This window comes from Besnoitia besnoiti, chromosome II (assembly GCF_002563875.1).
Source record: "Besnoitia besnoiti strain Bb-Ger1 chromosome II, whole genome shotgun sequence".
Lineage (NCBI taxonomy): Eukaryota > Apicomplexa > Conoidasida > Eucoccidiorida > Sarcocystidae > Besnoitia > Besnoitia besnoiti.
The window spans coordinates 2,819,527-2,841,067 of NC_042357.1; the positions used below are offsets into that span (position 1 = coordinate 2,819,527).

General features: G+C 55.4%; 3 protein-coding genes across 3 annotated transcripts; 2 read left to right on the forward strand and 1 right to left on the reverse strand.

The window, feature by feature from the left end:
* Positions 1-5,641: 5,641 nt before the first annotated feature.
* Positions 5,642-9,028, forward strand: BESB_037490 (leucine rich repeat-containing protein; the record flags this gene model as incomplete). Its single annotated transcript, XM_029362335.1, has 6 exons — positions 5,642-5,800; positions 6,402-6,557; positions 6,717-6,885; positions 7,396-7,640; positions 8,295-8,546; positions 8,807-9,028. The coding sequence occupies 6 exons, from the start codon at positions 5,642-5,644 to the stop codon at positions 9,026-9,028; spliced, it is 1,203 nt and encodes a 400-aa protein (XP_029221300.1).
* A 1,107-nt stretch (positions 9,029-10,135) lies between these two features.
* On the reverse strand, positions 10,136-17,513 carry BESB_037500 (uncharacterized protein; the record flags this gene model as incomplete). The annotated part of the gene is made up of 9 exons (XM_029362336.1): positions 10,136-10,960; positions 11,465-11,549; positions 11,920-11,984; positions 12,253-12,333; positions 12,998-14,119; positions 14,508-15,540; positions 16,059-16,264; positions 16,946-17,069; positions 17,287-17,513. The coding sequence occupies 9 exons, from the start codon at positions 17,511-17,513 to the stop codon at positions 10,136-10,138; spliced, it is 3,768 nt and encodes a 1,255-aa protein (XP_029221301.1).
* A 1,766-nt stretch (positions 17,514-19,279) lies between these two features.
* Positions 19,280-21,376, forward strand: BESB_037510 (DNA-directed RNA polymerase II RPB7; the record flags this gene model as incomplete). Its single annotated transcript, XM_029362337.1, has 4 exons — positions 19,280-19,407; positions 19,945-20,065; positions 20,765-20,875; positions 21,107-21,376. The coding sequence occupies 4 exons, from the start codon at positions 19,280-19,282 to the stop codon at positions 21,374-21,376; spliced, it is 630 nt and encodes a 209-aa protein (XP_029221302.1).
* Between the last annotated feature and the right edge of the window lie 165 nt (positions 21,377-21,541).

A 21,541-nucleotide genomic window follows, 5' to 3' on the forward strand; every position in this document is an offset into this window, starting at 1 on the left:
AGCTGCCTTGTGTGCTTTTTTGTTTTTACCAGATTCAGGAAAGGGAGAGTGAGGGCGGGAGGTACTTTTTTTGCCTTCTAGGGGCTTTCTAATCAAACGGCATAACGTGAAGGCTTGAAGTGACAAAAATCGCATTTACTGTGCCACTTCTAGAAAAACAGGCACACTAGCACGTAACTGGTTTTGGTATCGAGGAAATGTATGGCCCAGGGTATTTGTTCCGGCAGGGGCTGCCTCGGATCACAACAGAACAGAAGCGTCCCTCAGGGCGGTTTTCTCATACATAGTAAAGCAGAGATAATTCGGACAGAACTAGCCACTGCAGTATCATCACTAATATGTGGATCACTGTCACCAGGAGATATCCATTTGCATCATGCCGGTCGAGGAAATGATATGTGATACGTTTTCTTCCGCTTGCCGCCGCGTGCGAGCTTAGACAACGCGCAGGTGTTCTCCTTCAAGGGCGCGAGGTGTCTATGCCAGCGAAAGCGGGCGGCATGAAAAGCAATGTTATACAGTGTGTATACAAGCTGTTACAATTCTGCACAGCATGTGTAAATTGAAACACGTGCCCCCTGGCAGGGCATGCGGAAAGATTCCCACACACGCGTAGCACCGTAATTGTCCAGTGGCTTTCACCAGTGTCGCAGTGGGTATCACGGACACAAAAAGAAATAACTACGTTTCACCTGTCCGAAAGGAAGAGTGTAGATCCTGCATGCTCAAATGCGCAGGATCCACCACAAGTCGTTTTTATAACTGCATTAAGAATACCCAGCTTCCCTGGCGGACTGGAGTTATCAGTGCGGGAGACAGGCGACATCTTCCTTGTCACGTTCGTCCAGTCCACTTCTGCAAGCCTTTCAAGAAGGTTTCATCTTCATGTTTGCCGTAGTGTTGAGCGACCATGATGCGATAGTGCGATGCCTAGTTCACAGACTCAAGTTACCACAACGATTTACGAAAAGCGCCTTTCGGAAATCGGTGCCCAGTGTGCATAGAACCTCATTCTACAGACGTACTCCAGATCTAGGTTATGAACATTGCGTGCACGCAACTCCAAGTCTCCTTTGCTGAGACATAAGTGTTCGAGGCTTGTGGGTTCAACCGCCCCGTAGAAACGGACCAGGCAGAGTCAGCTACCGTTTCCTTCTGTGCATGCGACAGTAGCAATCCAGCGTTTTCACGGATTTCCTCGGGTTACCCTTCATTGGGCGCCGTGATGAGCGCTGCAGTCCCTGCGCTGCATAAGCGCGAGTTGTTCGCGGAGTGTCCGCGTAAGCTGGATCGTTGCCAGTAGGACATTCTGCAGCTCTGACACTCTCTTTTGTCGGGCAACTGAGTCATTGAGAGCCTTTGTCGGCATCTGCAGAAAACAGGACTCCAGAGTTGCATGGGAACTAAAAGCGTGCAACCAATGATACGGCCGCAGCGCCGATCCCTCAAGTAGGCGGGAGCCCCTTGGCAAGGGTGCGTTTTAGGGGTTAGGATTAGGGGGGCACAGATCCTCACAATTCCCGAGGGCAGGAACACCACCCAGAAGGCAGTTGAGTCGCTTGATAGGCCCAGGGACAGTGCAGCACGCACGTCAAAGGGCTTTCCAAACCTTGCGCAGGCGCATGTAGTCGTGACTGATAAGAGAAGGGAACCACGACGTGCATGAAACTCAGTCGGGTGCCGGGCTCAAACTGCAGCTGCTAAAACTCACTGCCGAGGCCGTCTGGACGCTGAGGAAAGGACAAAATAGCGAGAAAGTTCTTTTGATCCTCGGATACTCGTAAGACACGAAGACCTGAAGGAATAGAAGAGAAAACACGTTTGCGAGTCTTGCTGCCGGTCAAAGTGCCTCGTGTTGCTGTTCGCCAGCACGTCAGCGGTTGACAGGAGCAAAGACACCATCACATTTTAGCGTCGTATCGTGAAGCGCAGGCATTGTACTTCCCACAATCGGTTGCTACAGGAGTCAACAGCTGATCGCCATGCGGCGAAGCGTCTTGAACTTTTCACGTGGGTGACGCGCATGGGGATGCCAATATTCAGTGTGCAGCAGACCCATCCTTACAAAAATTGTGGGAACACAGATGCCCAACAGGGTAATAGCTGCGCCCGCACCACGTCAATGATTGACTGTGTTTTGCCATGTCGTGGCCCGTCCCACTGTTTTTGTCTTGGACGTCCCCAAAGGTGATACTGTGCATGTCGTTTCTTGTGTTCGCTTTCGTTCTTCCCGGGCTTGGGAAAGTCTACCGACATTCCGCTTAGACTCACATCCGTCGAGAGTCGTTTGATGTAGGTTTCCCCTTCATAAACGTGACACGCGAGTTTTCCGTCTCTGCTCTTGAAGGCTCGGTATACAGTGCTAAGTTTCAGCAGTTGCGACCATTCATTCGCCTCTGCCATTTTTCGGAGGCAGTCGTGGTACGCTTCTTGTTGACCATCTTTGACCAGCGCGTCAAGCTGTCTCTCTTCCTCTCTCTGCTTGTCCTGATACATCTGCAAATAGCTCCTGGTGGGTGGGGAAGGCTTCGGCTGACCTTGCGCGTTGTAGTCGTTGCACCGTGACTTTCCTTGAGTGCTGCCCGCAGAGTGTGTTTCGCCCTCTGTGTTGCAATAGACTGATGATGCAAACACGTCTACGTCCTGTTTTACATCCCACGGAAAAATCCACCCTGGCTGCATAGAGTTGTGTGGTTCTAGTTTTATGTGGCTCTGAGTGCTGCGCGGAGGCCGCACAGACTCCACTGGCAAGACTTTCGTGAACAGTCCAGTTCTCATATTGTAGCGTACTTCACAATCGTCTACGTTACGGATTTCATCACTGCTTGCAATCTCTCTCTCGACACAGTATGCATCTGCGTTAAACGGCGCCTCCTCTAGCCTAGCGCGAGAGTCCTCTTTTTGTGGGCCGCCCTCTAGGCACGTATCATGCCCAGATGGATTTTTGCTGTCGCTCTCTTCCCCCTCGTTGTCCACCTCTTCGTCTTCTCTGTCGCTTGATTCATCAGGCTCGCCAAGTGCCTCAGGGGTTCCATCGTTGTTGCCGGCGCTCCGTACTTTGTCGGTTTCCTTCCGTTTCGAATGCACCCCTGCTTTCACCCGTGCCTTTTCAACGGATCTGGGAGCTTGTTGAATGCTGCGCCAGTTGCAGCGAACGAGTGAGGCCTTTCTGGCACTTACGTCACCAGGTAGAGTAGACTTTACTATTGAGGGACTCCCCGGAGGGTTGTGGCCACCCACCAGAACACTCGCTCCTTGAGCGTGTTGCGGAGCAACACAGCTGCTTCCAGGCGAATGCTTCGCTGTAGGTACCACATCCTGTGAATGATTGTGATGCCGTCGTTCGGAGGAGGCGGAGAAAGAAATAGATGCGTCTCGTGCGGACGGTGTCCTCCACTCGAGACCGCTTGCGGCGTCCGACTGTGAGGAGGTCGACCGACCATCACGATGAAACAAAGATCTCCGGTTAGGTGATGTCGGTTTTTCGCTAGGCGTCCTCTGATCTGCACTTGCTAATACGGAACTGTTTCCAGCGGTTTCTCCACGAACGGAAATGGGACGTCCTGTGGGCTTCTTTTCTCGCCGTGGGGGAAGGACTTCATCGATTTTCACTATCGGCGAGTTGCTGCCATTGTCAGCTTGTTCCACAATCGAAACCCGCTTAGAGGACGAAGTGTTGAGTCCAACGTCTTTCAGTGAACTCCTGAGATAAGGAGCCGCTGCCTGGTCGCACGCCTGGGGGCTTAACAAAAGGCTAGAGTTTGCCGTCAGACTGCCCGAAGGAGCGCTACGCCGTTCTGCTAAAACAGCAGGCCATGGTTGTCTGCCTTCGCTACCAGCACCATTCCTCTCAGGCGTTTCAGTGTCAAATTCAGCATATCCAGATGCTTCTTCCCTTGAAGTACGAACGTCAGAGAGGTCAATTTCGGGTGTTTTGTTCAAATCAGTTACAGAATACGAATACGGTGGCTCAACGCTCGCATCGGCCGGAGGGAGGGACCCCTCCTCAATCTCATGATTTGACATGATTTTTGGCCGTTTAAGACGTCGCCATAGTGAACTGGTACACTCCGAAAAGAGTATGTTTCGTTTGTCACGCCTTTCCCACTCACGTGGCCAAGATAGCGAGTAATCCGGTTCCTCGCAAAAAAACGTTCGTGCACCCGGAGATAAGATTAGCGAAAGCCGCCCTCAGTCCCCAAAACTATTTCAGTAGTTTAAATCGCCACACACCGTAGTTGGTTCTTGCCCTATCCTGATAAGCTTGTGGTTTTATCGTCCCTTCAGTTGCGCATGGCGGGAGCCGCATCACTCTTGGAGGACTACAACGTATCTAGCCGCGCTCACTGTTAACAGGTCGTTCGCGTCAGTTAGCCTACTGCATGCGCGTGCGCGACATTACGCCCGGAAAACCAGGCAGACAATACTCTCACATCTTCCTAGCCTTTCTGCCGCGAAAACGTGTTATCAAAGTTTCACCTTCACAAGCGATGCTGTGCTCAGAGAGCTCACGGCGATGCGAACCGGCAACAGCTTGTGTCCATGCCTAACTCAGCCGTCTCAGGCCTAAGTAATAGGAACAGCGAACAGCGAAAGATATGAGAAATGAGTTACGTGTGCATGCCAAGAAATTTACCCGGCCACACAGTCTTACCCGAATAAGTCGAGAGGCACAAGGCAAAATCCTTTTCATAGTATGGGAATCCTAGACTTGTGTGCATGCTCTTACACACTCTCATGACGCCCAGTAATCCCTGTCATTTATTGAGGCTTCGTACCTTTTCCAGCTCAGACCATCCAACGGGATCATTTGGTTTTATCACTCCTGTCTTTTCTGCAGTATTCCCCGATCTCAAGCTGAAGGTCATGCCACGAGTCACGTCAGAATGCTCATGTTTTCCCGCCTTTCTTGCCAGATAATTGTATTTTGCCTGGCTCGAGTCCTTCAACTGTGGATTGGGGGCATATCAACATGGGCTTCAGCTTACCGGAATTGAGGTGCGCCGGTCATCTGCTCAATCAGAGGAGTGCTGATGTGGAGTAGCAGTCTCTTTTTCACGGTGGAACCTTGTTTACGGCTACACAGCTCTGTCTCAAAGTACGTAGGAAGACCGAAATACTCTATGCCGCCATGCTTGTGGGTTCGCTGACGATTTTTCTACCCTGTTGGACTGTTTTAACATAGGGGATCCCTCATGCCTTATTGACATCGACGTCAATCTTGAGAGGTGCAACGGAGAGACGAGCTGAACCACATGAGCGTACGCCGCCGTCTGACCCTAGTATGAACCCCCAACAGTCTGGTCTGACCCTCAGACGTTCCCGCGGATGGGCACGCTGGATCTTCCTGTCGCCTCTGACACGTTACGCCATATCGCTTCTGTCTAGCGTCGGCTTCTGGACTCTACACGTTTAAGAGATTCACTCATGAATGGTGAATCGATAGCAAATAATATGCTTCCAACGTGCTATGTCCTGTTATCCTGTTAGTAACAAGTTCTCCCGTCATTGAAAAACCCATTTCTAGAGTGCTGTGCGTGAAAGGGGAACACAGTTGCTACGCTCATGAACAACTAAAACACGGCTAAGAAAGGGGCTTGCCATGAATCCTAGGAATGTTTACGGGAAAAAAGAATGAAGAATGGTCAGGTCCACTCTTCCGGAAACTTCCCTCTCCGGCGCACGCCCCGCCTCTCCTCTTTCTCACCAGCTCCAGCAGCTGAGGCTTTCGTCGCCTGACGTCGAAAATGAAGATTCTCAGCAGGGCGCCCCCTTCGGCATCGACCCCAAAGACAGCGTGGTATGCAGGAACCCGCGCAGAGTGAATCGAAAATGGATAAGTAGAATCCCGGTTAAAAGGAAGCGATGCGGCCCTCTGTCACTCATCCTACAAACTCCCGTTCTTGCGTAATTCGAAAGGCTGCATACACATGGCTACGCATATATGCAAGTCTGTGAAACCTCTGTTGAGGCCGCTGGCGCCTCGCCTCTCCGTGCACCGAGCCACGTGGGGAGACTGGTACACCTTGCCAGTACGGAATTCACAGGAAACATGAAAAAGCCACGTCTCGTTATCCGACATAACGTGCAGGGGGCAATACCACTGCAGGAATGCGCGCTGAAAATTACTAGTATGTTCTCGAATACACATACATATATATTACTAAGGTACAGCAATATTATCTCTATTCTCAATATATATATATATATGTATATATATGAACACGTGTGACTACCAGGCAGCCGCTATGCGAGTCGCCAACAGGATCGCCGATCCTTCAAGAAGAGCAGGTTTTCTGGCATGCCTCGCAACATGTGGAACGAAAGGAAAATCCGCGCGTGGTCTTTCTCTCCTTGGCAGAGTTCCGCTTCCTCCGCACACCATTTGCGTGTCGCCGTAGGCAGGCGCCAACCCTCTGCCGATTGAAACTATCCGCAAGAACCTATCCACGCTCGCTCTCGCGCCCGATGACTGTCGACCGGTGCTGTGTGAAGCTCAACTGAGCGGCCTGGGTATCACCTCCATCATCGCCCTTCGAGACTTCCGAAACCTCCAGGTGAATGTCGCAGAGTAGTCGTCACCAGCGTAGTACAATTCGTGACACAACAAGGCTCGCCCAGCGGGCGATGAGTACTGCACCTCGGCACTATCGCAAGACATCCTGGCAGATTCGGAATTAAGTGGCTGCCCTGGGGCTTCGCTTTCTCTTTCTCAGATCGTGCGACTGCGCAACAACAGGCTCCGCACTCTGCATCCTCTCAAACTGCTGACATTTTTGACCGTGGTCGATGCAGCCAACAACGAAATCGAGTCTAGCGAGGATCTCATGCCAAACGCGTACCTCGAATTTGCCGACCTCTCTCGAAATCGTATCAAACACCTTGGTAAAAAAAAATGGCGCAGCGCACCCTGATACTCGCCGACTCCACGGTGGCTCAATCGGCTTCAGCCCTGACAGAGTTATGCACAGGCTCACATTCGAGATATACACAGATACATCTATCTATCTATATATACATATACGCAGACACATACACATTAGCATACGACATCGCCGGCCTAGATCGAAGGGCGCCTCAACGCAGGCAACCAACCCCGCTCCGAAGCATGCCTCAGTCGTCTCCTCACTAAGCAGCGCCACCTAAGCCTGTCCATGCTTGTTGAAAAAACTGCGCGACATGCCTGTGGCCACCTTGCGCGGACAGATCTCCAGCGGCACAAGCAGCGCAGCGCCTTCAGACGCACCTCACTGATGTGGTATATATTGTCTCCATAGTAAGTAGACACAGTGCGTATGCATGTGGGAGACCAGAAAACAGAGACGACTCGCGAGAATATTGCAGTCTCTTTGCGCAAGCATTCTTCAAGGTGGTCATGCCTCTTCCCTTCTGCAGGGGACTGGTCCTTCAACCCGCGCTTGCGGGTTCTGAAGCTCGGCGGCAACGCGATCTCTTCGCTCGACGGAAACATCGAAGGGAACGTCTTTCTGCGCCACCTGGATCTTTCGAACAACGCCTTAGAAAGCCTTGCGCAGCTTTCTGGGTCTCTGCCGATTGAGGAACTGCTCGTCGCCAACAATCGAATTTCAAGTCTGGAGGGCGTCGACTCTCTCGTGAAACTCAAATTCCTCGATGCGCATGTAAGGACCGCCCGTGAAGACCGTTTGGCCTGACGTGGTTTTTCAAAGAACACGCCGTGCCCATACGGAGTACTGCAGTTATCAGACAAGGTTTTCGGAGTGAATGGAGCCAGCCTACACTAGTCTGTCTGCCCATATATCCACACATGCATATCCAAATGGGCTCGCAGGTGCATATGCCTCTCGGAATTTCGCGCCTCAGGTGGCCGCTTGCTTACATACTCGCCTGCAGTCCTATTTCCTGGCATGTCGCGTACATGCACGACCACTGCCGCGCACACATTTGCTCGCTCGCCCGCAGTGTGAATACCTTTGCGCAGAGCTTGAGAGGCCTCGCTGCGGTCCAGCTCATATTCTTTTGCGTACCGATGGCAGGGAACACGCCACATGCAACCGTTCCGGTGTATGATCCGTTCTTCGTTGATGTCTCTCTCTCTGTTGACTGGCGCCTCTCCCCTGTGACGAAAAGGCGTGGACAGTAGATGTCACATCAGCAGCACGCGCCACGTGCATCCTTCCCACTCACTGTCGAGCTCTAGATAAAGATGAGCGTTTACACTTCTCAGATTTGTCCGTCTCTCTCGGAGAACGGGGTCCCAGTTTTGCTGGCCTCTTATGGGCATCCTGTCTGTCGGCTGCGCTTTTCGCGATCAGGGAAATCGCCTAACGTGTCTGTATCCAGTGTCTTCGGAGACCCTCCCGAGTCTGCTTCACCTCGACGTCGGCGGAAATCCAGATTTCGGCGACGTCCGGCTGCTGACGCCGCTGGAAAAGTCCACCTTCCTCTGTTCGCTCAACCTCGTTCCCGGCCCGTTTGAAGACGTGGAGTGGCTAAGAATCAAAGTGCTGCACATTCTGCCATATCTCGAGCACTTGAATAACCAACCCGTCACGTCCAAAGAGAAAGTAAGCGTCTCAGCTCTCTCAGCCGGCGGGCCATCGGACGGAAAGCCCAGCTGGAGGGTCGGCATGCAAACGTGGGGCTGGTGCAGACGACGTATGCGTGGAACAACGCGCAACACCTAAAGAAAACTTCCAGAGACCCTTCATTCATTCATCTGGGACACATCGAGCAGTCTGTAATGCACGTCCTCTCAGCCGCCCGAGAGCCCCCCCCCCCCCCCCAGACCCAGGAGAGTCTTCTTGCGTCCGTGGTTTATCCTCAGGTGGAAGTGGAAGAGGTGTACGGCGCCGAACTTGCGGAGCAACGAAGAATCTGGGAATCTCTGTTGCCCAGAGAGCCCTTCACAGACAGGCGGCTGCTTAAGGGCCACGAGTTGCTCTCCGGGACTCATGAACCCCGGTCTGACAACTCAGGGGGAAGGACCCATGTAGACTACGACCGCCTATTTGCAAAACGCTGCAAAGACCGGCACGCCCACAATTAGCTAGGTGTAGCGCTGCTGGCGTGAAACAGTCGACAGAGTAGAGTCGTCTGCCGGGAAACCGCTGGCGCTCTGCTGCCGTTTGTTTCGCACACTCACAGCAGTGAAGACTATCTACATCTATCTGTCGATCTATCTACCTATCTGTCTCTCTCTATATACAGAGATATATTCCCGTTGCCTCCCCTCTGGGGGAAATCTGCCTTAGCACGGATATACGAAGAACGATGTTCCTGGGCGTAGGCCCATGCGAGGCTACGTGCGTGTGTGAATAGCCTGAGAGAGGGGCAGCCTAAGAGAGCCCCTGTGAACGATACCGAAGTTGTGGAAAACTTAAAGCGATTCAAAAGAAAACTCGCCCGCCAGTAGCGGAGGCGAAACTGCCAAGCCAGAACCCTAGCTTGTTTGCGGAAACAAGAGGACACCCCCGCACTCTGCTGCTTGTGCAGACTCACCAAGGGAGCCACACGCACGCACATGCACGAAGCATATTCACAAATAGACGTGTAGATGCATATCTGCAAACACGCCGTTTCAAATCACCACACATAAATACGCTCACGCATGCGCGGAATTCCAAGTTGACCCGTTCCCGCCACTCGTGCAACGCCCGTTCAGCTTTGCCGCACCCCTCGACATGCACACGAAAACCTCAGAGGGTTTCACTGAGGACAAAACTCTCCCTATCCTCCACATTTATCCGGCTGACGCCTGGGAACTGAGCCCTCTGCGAGATCTGGCAATAGAATCGGATCGCAGCTTCTCCAGTGAGCTGCTCCAGCGTCTCGACAGACAGAGATCGCCTGCTGCGGTCTCCGGAAGGCCTCCACGACCGGCTGCAAGGTCTGTCCTCCGCCGCCCCAATACAGACGCTGCCGCCAGCCGGTTCGCCCCACCTGAACGCGCTGTGCATAGAATCCCAATAGATAGACGGGATGCATCAGCCCCTTCACGTCCTCTCCGAGCCGGTCACGTCTAGCGCGCAATCGCGACGCATCAGACCAAAAAGCTTCTGTGTTGTCGCCGCGTATGAACTCTATCCGAGCCGCAGTCCGTCAGCGAGGTGCGCACACACTCGGTGCTTGGCGGCTAGACACGCTGTTGTCGCGGCTAGGATCCTGCGGTTGATACACTGCTGGGCATCGCCGCTGCCTTCACGTAAGTGCAAAGTTGACAATACGCTGCGTACAGAATGGCGTAGCGCGGAGCGTCGCCCGCCGCCCCAGCGGCATACATGTCGGTCGTCAACAGACTGACGGCAGTGGGCACGTACGAAGGATCCGCTACGGCCCTCGCAACCAGCGCAGCAGGATCCTCTACCGGGCTCGTGCAGCCCTCCGGCACCTCGGCAGCTGCGGGCGCCCCCTGGTCCCCCCTGGGCTCCACCGCCCAAGCCCCGGAAGCCGACGGCGACGGGGCAGATTGACTCGCGGGAGTCGCGGCCGCCGCCTGAGAGTCCCGCGCGGCCAGCGACGCCTGCGCGTCGTCTCCGTTGCAATCTGAGAGGTACGACTGCGCGGACGCGCTGTTCAAGCTCTCTGTCGTCGACTCTGCGGCGCTCTCCACCTCCGCCACAGTCACAGGATTGGTGCTGTTTTGAGTGTCTGGCGCGAGCGTTTGCGGGGCGCCTCCCGGTGTGCATACAACGGAGCCCTCCGGCGCCCATTGAGTCTCCAAGCCGCGAAAGCCCGCTCCAGCTGCGCCAGCCAGCATGTCCCGTAGAGCCAGCGCCTCCGCCGTCCGCCGCTCTTCAATCGCCGCAGCCTCTGCGGCCAGAGCGCTGGAGGCTGCGGCAGCGGCGGCTGCATGCTCGTTGATACTCGACTCGGTCAGCACCTCGTCTCCGTCGGCGTGCGATGCGCCTTCCGCCGTGGTCTGCACCTTCTTCTGACTCAGGTGGTGCTCAAAACGCAGCCGCGCCAGAAATGCGCGCGTCTGGCGGAGGCAACACAAGCCGGAAAACACAAACCCGACACCAGCGCATGCAAGGAGGGGGGGGTGGGGGGCCGCCAGAGAAGACGCAAGCAGAACGTATTTCGACGTACACACGATGGCAGCGATGAGTCCAAGAGCTCAGCCATCGATATACATGATCACGCTTTGAGGCGTATGCAGACAAGGCTTCGCGTGAACCCTTCAGTCGGCATCGCAACAGAGTAGAATTATTTTGATGAAAATGGTTTATTGTGAACATTGTTCAATTGGAAAGAAAAGAAGTCTTATAAACAGTACATTACGCTGAAGACCAGGTGCGCCGTGAGGAGCTCCGAGGCCTTACTTCCGCAGACTTTCCACTCCCGCGGGACTCGCTCTGCAGCGCTCGCACCGCATAAAAACACCTGTTGACTGCTCTTGCCTGGCTTCCCCCATGCAGAAAAAAGAAATATTCTTATTGCTTCCCTTGCTTAGCAGAACCCCAGCACCTGCGCCCAGACTCACCACGGGGTGCCACGTGAGTTGGGCCGGAGCCTTCGCCGTTGGCCTTCCTTCCTTCTTCGCTCGCAGCACGCTCCGCAGCACATATCTGAAAGACCAAAGAAAACCAGAAAGTCGAGGAGACGCGCCACAAGGAGGAGGGCGCTGAGTCTCAAAACAACTGGCAGGCAGAGCACCAGCCCTGCCCGAAGGCCGGCAATGCGGGAACAAAGAGAGGCGAGGAAAACAAACAAAAACAGACCCAGACAGCGACCAGAGAATAACGGAGAAAGCCGCGGAGGAGGCGCGCGCCCCAACCGCTCAGAACGGCGTAGGTTTTTCGGCGGACGAAAAACAGACAGCAGAGGAGACGCCGCCGCCCACGAGAGGCTGGGGCGAGACGCCCGCGGGGGAGGCCGCAGAGACAGCGGCCGCTGCACCCCTCTCCTCGCGGCTGTCGTTTGCATGCGCTCGTTTACCTGAAGTAGCAAAACGCGATCTGTGTGCGGTCGAGGAAGAAGAATCGCGAGTCTTCACTGGTCATCTGAGAAGAAAGAAACGCCAAGCTCATCCCACATCGCCTTACCCCTGGGGCTGCGACGCCGCAGAGACAGCTGAGCCACACCGAGCCTCCTGCCGCCATTTCCAATGCCTTGGAAGATTCGTCGCCAGCGGGAGCTCTCAGACCAGAACATATGCTCGCACACCGCGCGAAACTAAGTGAAGACGGACAGACACAAGAGCCCAAAGCTGGAACAAACCATCACCGAAGATGCACAGTCCCGCAAGAAAGATCCAGTTGAAACTGATACCTGCAGGGCAAAGTCGACCATCGTCTCCTCTCCGGAGACCAACAGCCAGCAGCCGATTTGGTGAATGATCAACGCAGACACCTGAGAAGAAAAGCCGCGTGAAACACGAAGCAGGAGCTCGGCAAAGATTCTGGCTACGAGGCTTACTGCCCTTACGCCGCAGATACTCGCTCCGCGGCTCCTGATCAGCTGAAAAGAGTCTGAAAGATCTTCACTTTGCTTGAATCGCTTCTCACTCAGGTCTGAATCCACTGAACTTCTCTCAGCCACTGCACCCCAACGAATACCATAATAATCCTACATACGCATGTAAATACATATACAAATATCTACCTAGATATAGATATACATATATGAATAGACACCTACATGTGAAGGTATGACACAATCTATATATCGATATCTATACCTGTATCTCTATATCTGTTTTCTCTAATCTATCTATCTATCTATCTATCTATCTATCTATCTATCTATCTATCTATCTATCTATCTATCTATCTATCTATCTATCTATCTATCTATCTATCTATCTATCTATCTATCTATCTATCTATCTATCTATCTATCTATCTATCTATCTATCTATCTATCTATCTATCTATCTATCTATCTATCTATCTATCTACACTCCTGTGGTCCAGGGCCTGCACGCAGGCATACGCCCGCGTGTGTCTGCATCGTGCGACGCTTGTAGGCAGTCTGTGAGCCCTCCACACGCACTCACGAAGTGGCCTCTGCTCACATCTGTCAGCTTGAGTTTGTCGTTCGGTTTCGCCCAGGGCAGCTCCGGCAGCTCATCCAAGGCGGCGACGACCGCGTCAGGGTCTCGCTCGTCGACTGCCCACTCGGGCGCAGCCGACTCGCTCGCCCCCCGGGGCGCGACCCTCCGCTTGGAGATTATTTTCAGCACCCCGGGCGCGCAGCCCGCGCGCGCAGGCGTGCCCCCGCGAGGCTTCACCTTGCGCGACTCCAACGCGAAGGCCACGCGCAGCTTCTTGCCGCTCTGCCATACTGCGTCCAGCTCGTTGTCTTCATCTTCATCTTCTTCGTCGGGAGGCGCGGCCGCGGCCGTTTCCTCCTTCGCCGCCTTCGCTGCCCACGTTGGACTGGCGGCGGACGGCGAAGACGGCGCCGCGCCGTCCTCAGCGACAATGTCTCCCTCTGGCACATCCTCGTCGGCCGCGTCGCCCTCGTCGTCGGACCCGTAGGACATTAGGAGACTGACGCCTCCCTCGTCTTCTTCGTTCTTCGCCTGAAGAAGCAGCGAATGCCCCGTGTCGCGACTTGCTTTCACGTCGCTTGGGCTCTGCGACTTCTCCGCCCCGCCCTGCTCCTCTGTCTTCACTCGAGCCTTCGCCTTCCCCTGCCCGCCTGCGTCCACCAAGCAGACGCGCGCCGCCTGCGCGCCCTCTCCCTGCGCAGCTGACGCGCCTTCCACCCAGCGGCCTTCGGCTGCGTCCCGGCTGGGCCTCTCCTCTTCATCTTCCTTCTCCTCTCTGGGGCGTGCGTCTTCGCCAACTCGCGCGCCTCCTTCTCGCTTCGCTTTTCTCATCGCGGCGCCGGCGGGTGAAACGTCGGTGATCTCCTCGCGGTCGGCCTGCGCGTCGGCCGTCGCGCCGTCGTGCCGCGGCTCGAGAGGATCTTCCTTCGCCGCCGCAGCCCACGCAGGCAGATGCGTGTAGACGAGCTTGGAGAAAAAGAGGAGCTTCGGCGGCAGAAGAGAAGGCGCATGCAGCAGCAGCGCCTCGCCCGTCTGCCGCAGGTACGCGTAGTACGGATGCAGGGGATGGTCTACGTGCAGAAAGCGCAGCTGGGCGCTCGCCGCCGGATCGAGCTTCAGCCGAAACTCCATGCGACTCCCTTCCTGAACGGCGAAACAGAAAGAAGGAAAGTGGGAAATACAAAAAGAGAGACACACAAACAACAGCTGGGTTCAAAATTCTTGCACGCGCGCTGCCAGACCCGAGCGCGGCATCGGTGCCCACACAGAAGCGGCCATACGCCCGCACGCATGAAACTCTGAGCTCATGAGCAGCTGAAACCGACGCAGGCGATAGGCGAGATACAGATAGATGCCATTTGGTTTAAACGCCCATGCGAAAGGATTTGCAGACACTCCGAGCAAGCGCCGCAGCGTACGTGCGGTCACACACATGAGTAGAAACCAAGTGCTCACGGGGCGTCTGAAAGCGTGTGCAAAGGCAGCTCTAAAACAGTCTTTCGTCAGCCAAGAGGGCGTCGCGGCCGCTCACCGTTCGAACGAAGTGGGCCGTGCACTCAATGACTAGATGCTCCTTCAGAGTTCGCGGCAGGTGAGGAATCTTGTCTCGCGGGAGCCAAAACGGAGGCACGAAGCAGTCCTCTTCGCCTGGTCCTTCTTTGCGCTCCGCGTGGACTTGCGCTCGCGGCGAGGCCTCCGCAGTGGGGGGGGACGGAGACTGCGCCCGCCGCGGCCGTCCGCCGCCGTCCATCCGCTCCCGCGGAGTGTCTGGATCTACGGACTCTTCTCCCTCCTCTTCAGAAGATGCCGCCTCTGCGCGCCGGGCCTTTCGCGCCGCAGCTCTTCGGTCTTCGCCACGAAACTCGCGAGCGTCCTCACCCGCCGCGCGCCTGCGCTTGCCTTCTGGTTCCTTTTGGAATGGGTGCCGGCACTCTCTGGGCTGCGCCTGGTCTTCGCGGTTTGCTTGCGCTACGCCGTCGCCTCCGCGCTCTCGCTTGCCGCCGTTCTGGCGCCCGCGAGGCCGCTCTCCAGCGCGGGACGCAGGCGGACTCGCGCGGCTGTTGCCTCCCGCGTCTCCTTCGTCGCTCCCATCTCCCTCGTCGCCCGCGTCCCTTCCCTGCCCCCCTCGCCTCTGCACGCGGGCTGCGCGTCGCTCCTCTCGCGCCGTCTCCTCCTCCTCTGCCGCTCGCCAGAGCGTGCCTCTCTCTTCGGCGCCGCGCGCAGACTCTCTCTCTGTCTTTCTCCGCGGGCGTTCGCGGTCTTCTGCGTCGTCCTCTGAGGCACTCTCGCCGCGTGGGCGCTGGCGTGCCCGCGACCGCGCGCGACCGGCGCCTTCTTCGTCGCTGTCAGCGGCTCGGCTGCTTCTGGAGTCGCCCGCAGCGTCGCGCTCGCCCCCTGCGTCGTCGTCGCGCTCGCTGCCGCTCTCCGCGTCGCGCTCGCTCGCGCCTTCACTCGAGTTCTCCGCCGCCTCGCGCGGAGACCCGCGCCAGGCGTCGCCTCTCCCGCAGGCGTCGACGGGCGCGTCCAGCGCAGCCGGAGGGGGGACAGCGGACATGTCGCCGAGGCTATGGGCACACAGGGAGACACCAGACTGGAATGCAAAGAAAACTCACTCGCACCGGTCGATACACGCGTACGGGCGTGTGGACAGATATATACATATATATATATATATACTTGCAGAAATGCATTCACAGCTTCTGCTCAACTGAATGCATGCAAATGAATATGTATGTGTATACGGATGTTCATACATGGAGAGAGAGGGATACGCAGATACGTGAATCTATGTCCCAGGCCCCGGCAAACAGACACACGTGTTCGAAAAAGCCTCTCTGCTCCTGAGATGGGAAAACGCGGCGCCCCTCAGCAGCTCCTATCCGCGCCCATGAGTGACGCGCAGCACAGCGGTGTACGCCGCCTGCGCCGATGCATGCGACATGCATATCTACAAAGAGAGAGAAAAGAGGTGGGGGCCGGGGGGCGGGAAGTGGTCGCCTTTCTTCGCAGACCGCGCTTGCTTCAGAATGCCGGGCAGCAGCCGGCAGACAGGAGACTCTTCTTGGTTCGAGGCTCTTCTCACCCGGCATTGACGCTTGCGTCGTCAAACCCTGCGCCGCCCGTGCCTCCGCCGCCGCCCCCTGCGCGTCTGTCTCGCGTCTCGCGCGCCGTTTGTTCGCGCAGCCTCTGCAGCTCGCGCGTCGGGGTCCACGCCTCGCCGTACTTTCCGCGGTCGTCTCTCAGCCGCTCCAGCACTTCGTCCTCGAACAAGTTAGACGAAGGCAAATCCTAAAAAGACACACCACGGCAGACAAAAACGTTTCTCCACACCTCCTCAACAACATTGGACGAGCACAGACTACGTATATATATATATATATATATATATATATATATATATATATATATATATATATAGGGTTTAGGGTTTAGGGTTTTATATATATATATATATATATATATATATATATATACTAAACCCTAAACCCTATATATATATATATATATATATATATATATATATATATATATATATATATATATATATATATATATGCACAAGCACGCACGTAGATGTGCATGTACGCCAGCGCATGAAGGCGAGGCTGGCGCCGCGCGAAGCCCCGCGCGGTTTCAGCGGCGAGTCTGCTAGGGGGAGAGACTGTGCCGCGGCCTCGCTGTGCAGGAAGTGCAACGCGCCCACGCACGCGCCGAACTGGAGCGGCGCGCGAGCGGGTACGCACTCAAAAGACGAGTAGAGTCATCACGCGTCCCTTCTCCGCCGGGAGTATATTCACGTCGATACTGCCCTCGGAGTTGCAGAGGTCTGCACGCGAGTCTCGGCCTGCCTGAGACCTCAGCGCGGAGCGAGTTGGAGCGACGCAGGCAATCTGTGCGCAGCGTAGTCGTGAATCCGCCAGATCCGCCCGACAACGACAACGCCGACGCCCACAGCAAGCGTTTTCTCACTCGATATCGTTCTCTGTCGAGAGCTGGCGTCTCGCCGAGGATTTCGCGCACGCGGTCGCTCGAGTAGGTTTTCTTTTTCTTGTTGAGGGCCTCGGGGTCGTTAAGGAGGAGTCGCACATCGTATCTGCATCGACGGAAAGAAAACGAAAGGCACTCCTGCGCACATTCCACCCTGCGGAGGCGCGCGAGAGGAAGGATGCTCCTCCTGCGGGTAATGCCCGGTCCCCTCGCCTGTTTGGATCCCTTGAGGCAGAGGCAGCCGGCGCGCCGGCAGCCAGGCCCTCGCGACTGAGATTCCCAAGCCTGAAGAGCGGCTCTTCTCCCTGGTTCGCGGCGCCTACCTGTCTACGAGGTTCTCGTCGTCTCCATTGAGGGGAATGAGCCGTTTGTGCATGCCAGCCCACTCTTCTTCACTGCAGAAGTATTTGCACGCAGCGCCGACGCAGACGATGCCGCCGCTCGTTCGGCTGTTGTCGCCCGAGCACCTTCCATCCTTGCTGCGACTCTGCACAGCTCCTCCGCGGCACGCTGAAGAGCCTGCGGCCCTGCTGCTGTGCAGTCGCGACATTGCTGGGTCTAGCCAAAGAGAGGTGCGCTCGAGAGGAGACGCTACGCTGCCTGCGACGGAGGGCCACGCGCCAGACACGCAGACATGACGCAGTGGACAGCGGGGAGAGCTCCGAAGAAGAACCCACGAACAGGAGTGGAAGGCTTGCCAGCGACTCAAATGGGAGCAGATCGCCTTTTAGGGTCAATATAGAGACTAAAGAGAGGCGACGCGAGACTCCGAGCCACAGACTACGCGCTCGAGGCCGCACTGGACGAAAAGAATCCTGACATCGAACGATTCCAGCGCACACGAGAGGTGTATGTACACAGGTTCCAGTAGAAAACCAGACATGCGGGTAACCCAATGAGCGTGAATATTCTACACGAAGATACATATATATACATTATAGATATATTTATATACATACATATATTATTGCTGGATGACGAATCTGAGACAGACGGACACACACTAAGCACTCAGACCCTAATGCTTTGCCTCAACGACCAGGTACGCAGTCGCCGCTCGTTTGCGGATGCGTGTAACAGTCTCAATCTTTTCATGAAATTCCGCTGAAGAGAGGACGGCAGCAGAGGGCGCTGAGATCGCCAGCCACGGCCGGTCTGCATGCACACAAGACCCTCGTACAATATCGTTGCAGGCGGAAAAAATCCGGGGAATCCGCGTTTTGGCAAAGTGGAGGAGACGTGATATCGGCGTGGCAACAAAAACGACGCATTTCCGGAAAAGCAGGACGAGAAAATAGGGTTTCTAGAGGAAAACACGCTCAGCATCATTACGGGGGCTAGACAGCGAGGTATGCATAAACCGCATCTTGCATGCGCGAGCGGGTTCACCTGCCCTCTTGTTTGATCGCCCAAGCAATTCGCGGCAGCCAGAAGGCGTATACAACTTCCTCTGTCAATTCCCTGTCTCTGTCTGCCGCTGTATCTCTGTCCCTCGGAAATAGGAGGTTTTCTGCCGACTTCGCGAGACGGTGCCGCAGGGTGTACAGACACCGCAGGGTTGGAGCATGCTGGTAATAGTGGCATGATACGCCTGCATGAGAGGGAACTGTTCTTTGTAGTGTATGTATTGCTTGGATCCATAGGCATCTCTCGTCTTCCCTCCTCAGTTGTCTTACTATCACTTTCATCTGGAGCGCTTTATATCCGTTTCCCATAGCTTTTCCGGCTCTGTCTTTCCGGCGACGTGATCTTTCTGTCGCGCGTCAACCGGCGAACACCACGAACTACTCGTTTCCTCCTCTGATACCGTCTTTCTCTGTCTCCAGTTTGTGCCTATGGGCCTGTTCCATCGCTGAACACTAGCAGGAGGACCTTTTCTAAGTTGTCAAAACTTCTCTGCTTTCGTGTTCACTGCCCGCTACGAGCCGCGTAGCTCCTCTCGCCTGCGCACAGTGGCGCGTCGGGTTTCCTCTCCCTCGTCATCGCGTAGTCAGTCCTCAACCGGCGTTGATTTTGTTTTCCTGCTCGCCCAGTCTCCCTTCTCAATGTTACGGAGGCGCAGCGACCCCTGCTCTCTCTCGTACGTATCCCGCGCTTTGTCACGCTGACCTCGCTCGTGTGCTCCACTTTTTTTTTCAAGGCGCATCCGGTCTTCCGCTCGGCACCTCTGCCTTTGCTTCCAGCGCCATTATCTGGTCAAGGCACGCAAATTCATCACTGCTGCGCATCGATTCCCGCCGCTCGTTCTCTCCGACTGCCTCGTGGACTGCAGCCCCTGCGGCGGGAGCCGCGCCGGTTGTGAGCCGACAGTCAAAAATGTTTTTCGTCATTGAGCAGTGGCACAATGTGGCGCTGCGGCCTGCGCAGCTGGGCCGCCGCTACCATCAATACGTCGAGACCTTACTGCGGCAGCAAGTCGAAGGAAAATGCCTACACAATCTAGGGTGAGGCACGACGCCTGAGAAGCGCCCCGCGATAGAAAAAAACCCGCTCAACATGCATGCCTGAAGCCTCCACGCGCGTTACGCTTGGGTCCAAGCCGCCCACCGACGCCTCTACGGGGGGGGGGGGGGGGGGGGGGCAGGCGTGCCGGGCGCGCGCTGGCAAGAATGGCGGGGGGCCTCTGAGGCGCCTGCGCTCTTTCTGGCGGAGCACAGCCTTCCTTCAAGTGCGGCTGACGGAGCTTCGACGGATTGCAGAGAAACGAGCGCAAGTCAGAAAGTAAAGGGTGTTCTGCTGCGACCCGAGGCGCTGAAGCGTGCGGCGGGGGAGCGTCTGCGTTCAGACCATCAGTTGTGTATTATACACGCTACCTTCGGGGTTCAACATCCTGTTCGGCCTTGGTGCGGGCACACGTTTGCTCCCGCCTCGTTTTGGCCTTCTACGGATCTCTGTTATTCAACCTTTTCTATCACCTTATGAGGCAGAGCGTACGTTTGGATTTGCGTCTTGTTCTGTGTGCTGCCACGGCTCTTCTTCAGCTACATCATCTGCGTCATTCGCATCGTCCACATGGAGGCTGGGCGCGTGCAGGACGGCACGGGGATGGTAATCGTCGCAGCAAGATATCAGGCGATCACGTTCAAACCTTTCAAGGATGAGGTGCGTCTTTCTCTGCTTTGTTCAATTCTTCCTCCGGTTGCTGCCTTCTTGCTGTCAGCGTCGCGTCCTTTGCCTTCGCGCCTGGCTTTGCGCTTTGCATCTCGTTTCGGTTTTGCGTTGCCTGTTGGCGCTCGTCCTTGGCTGCAAGCGTTGTCTTTCGGCTTTTCTGCGTGAGGCGCCTCTCTCTGCTTCCCTCGCGGTCTCTCTCTTTGTCTACTCGCTTCTTTACTCACGTCGGCCCAATCCTCTCGTCTCGTCTTCTACTCATCCGTGCGTTGTCGTTCCCTGCGGTTGTTGTGTCGTGTCCACTCTTGTGCAAATGCACTACGAGTGTATATACAAGCGTATGGATATAATGATATATATAGATATGAATGTACACTTATTATATTTGACTTCGAGATCTTTTATTCGGGGCTGCATTCAAGGTTTTCTTTGCGGCTCGACTCTGTTGAGCTGAGCAGCTGAGGCGTTGTGGGGAACGCGATCCCGGGAGCAGACTGCCTCCGTTTTGCAAGGCTTCAGCCGCACTTTGGAAAGAGGCACGCCCTACCTATTCACCAATCTACACAAATGAATATATATATGTGCATGTATCTCCATGTATATGTGTATGTCTATGTATGTATATATATACTTATATCTCTATTCGGGTGCGGAAGACACTATCTGGTGATGTCTCTGCGATTTCGTTTTCAGGTTTTGGATGCCGTCATTACCGACGTCAACAAGCTCGGGCTCTTTGCACAGTGTGGACCACTGAAGGTGTTTGTCTCTCGCGCGTCGCTGCCGCCGTCCTTCGTTTACCAGGTGAGGCCTCCCTCCCCTTCCTGAGGCTCTTTGTTTCGCAGATTTCAAAACTCATTCTCGCTCATGCGCATGCGTCTTGAATTCTCTAGATTTCTTTTTTATCCTCATGAGAAATGAACCAGGCGATCTGCCGAAGCTGCTGAGCGTGTGGCCTTGCGCGGGACTCTCCCAGACGGCACCCAAGCGTTGCGGCAGAGTTTCGCATGCAGAGAGTTTTTTTTCTGTGTGCAGGACGACAGCGCCGTGGGCTGCATGACTGACGGAGAAGTCGAGTTGCGCGTGGACAGCGACATTCGCTTGCGACTCCTCGGTGTGCGCTACGACTCGATGAACTTGTTTGCGATCGCCACGATCAACGAGAGCTACCTGGGGCCGATTCACCACAGCAACCTGGGCACGCAGAGCAACGCCGCCTTGTTCGGCGGCTTGGGGGCTGCGTCGTCTGATTATGTCTCCCCGCAGAGTCCCTCGCTTCACTCTCCACATTCGCCCGCGCTGTAGCGAGAGCGGTTTCTTGTCAGAGGTGCTCTTCGTGCGCTCCTGCGACTTCGATGACTGCCACGTCCTTCAACACTGCGCGCGAGACTTCAAAGGGTTCGAGGTATTGTGTTTTACCCAGTATGCGCCTTGAACGCCGTCTCCGTTGCGGGTTGGTTCGCCGCATCT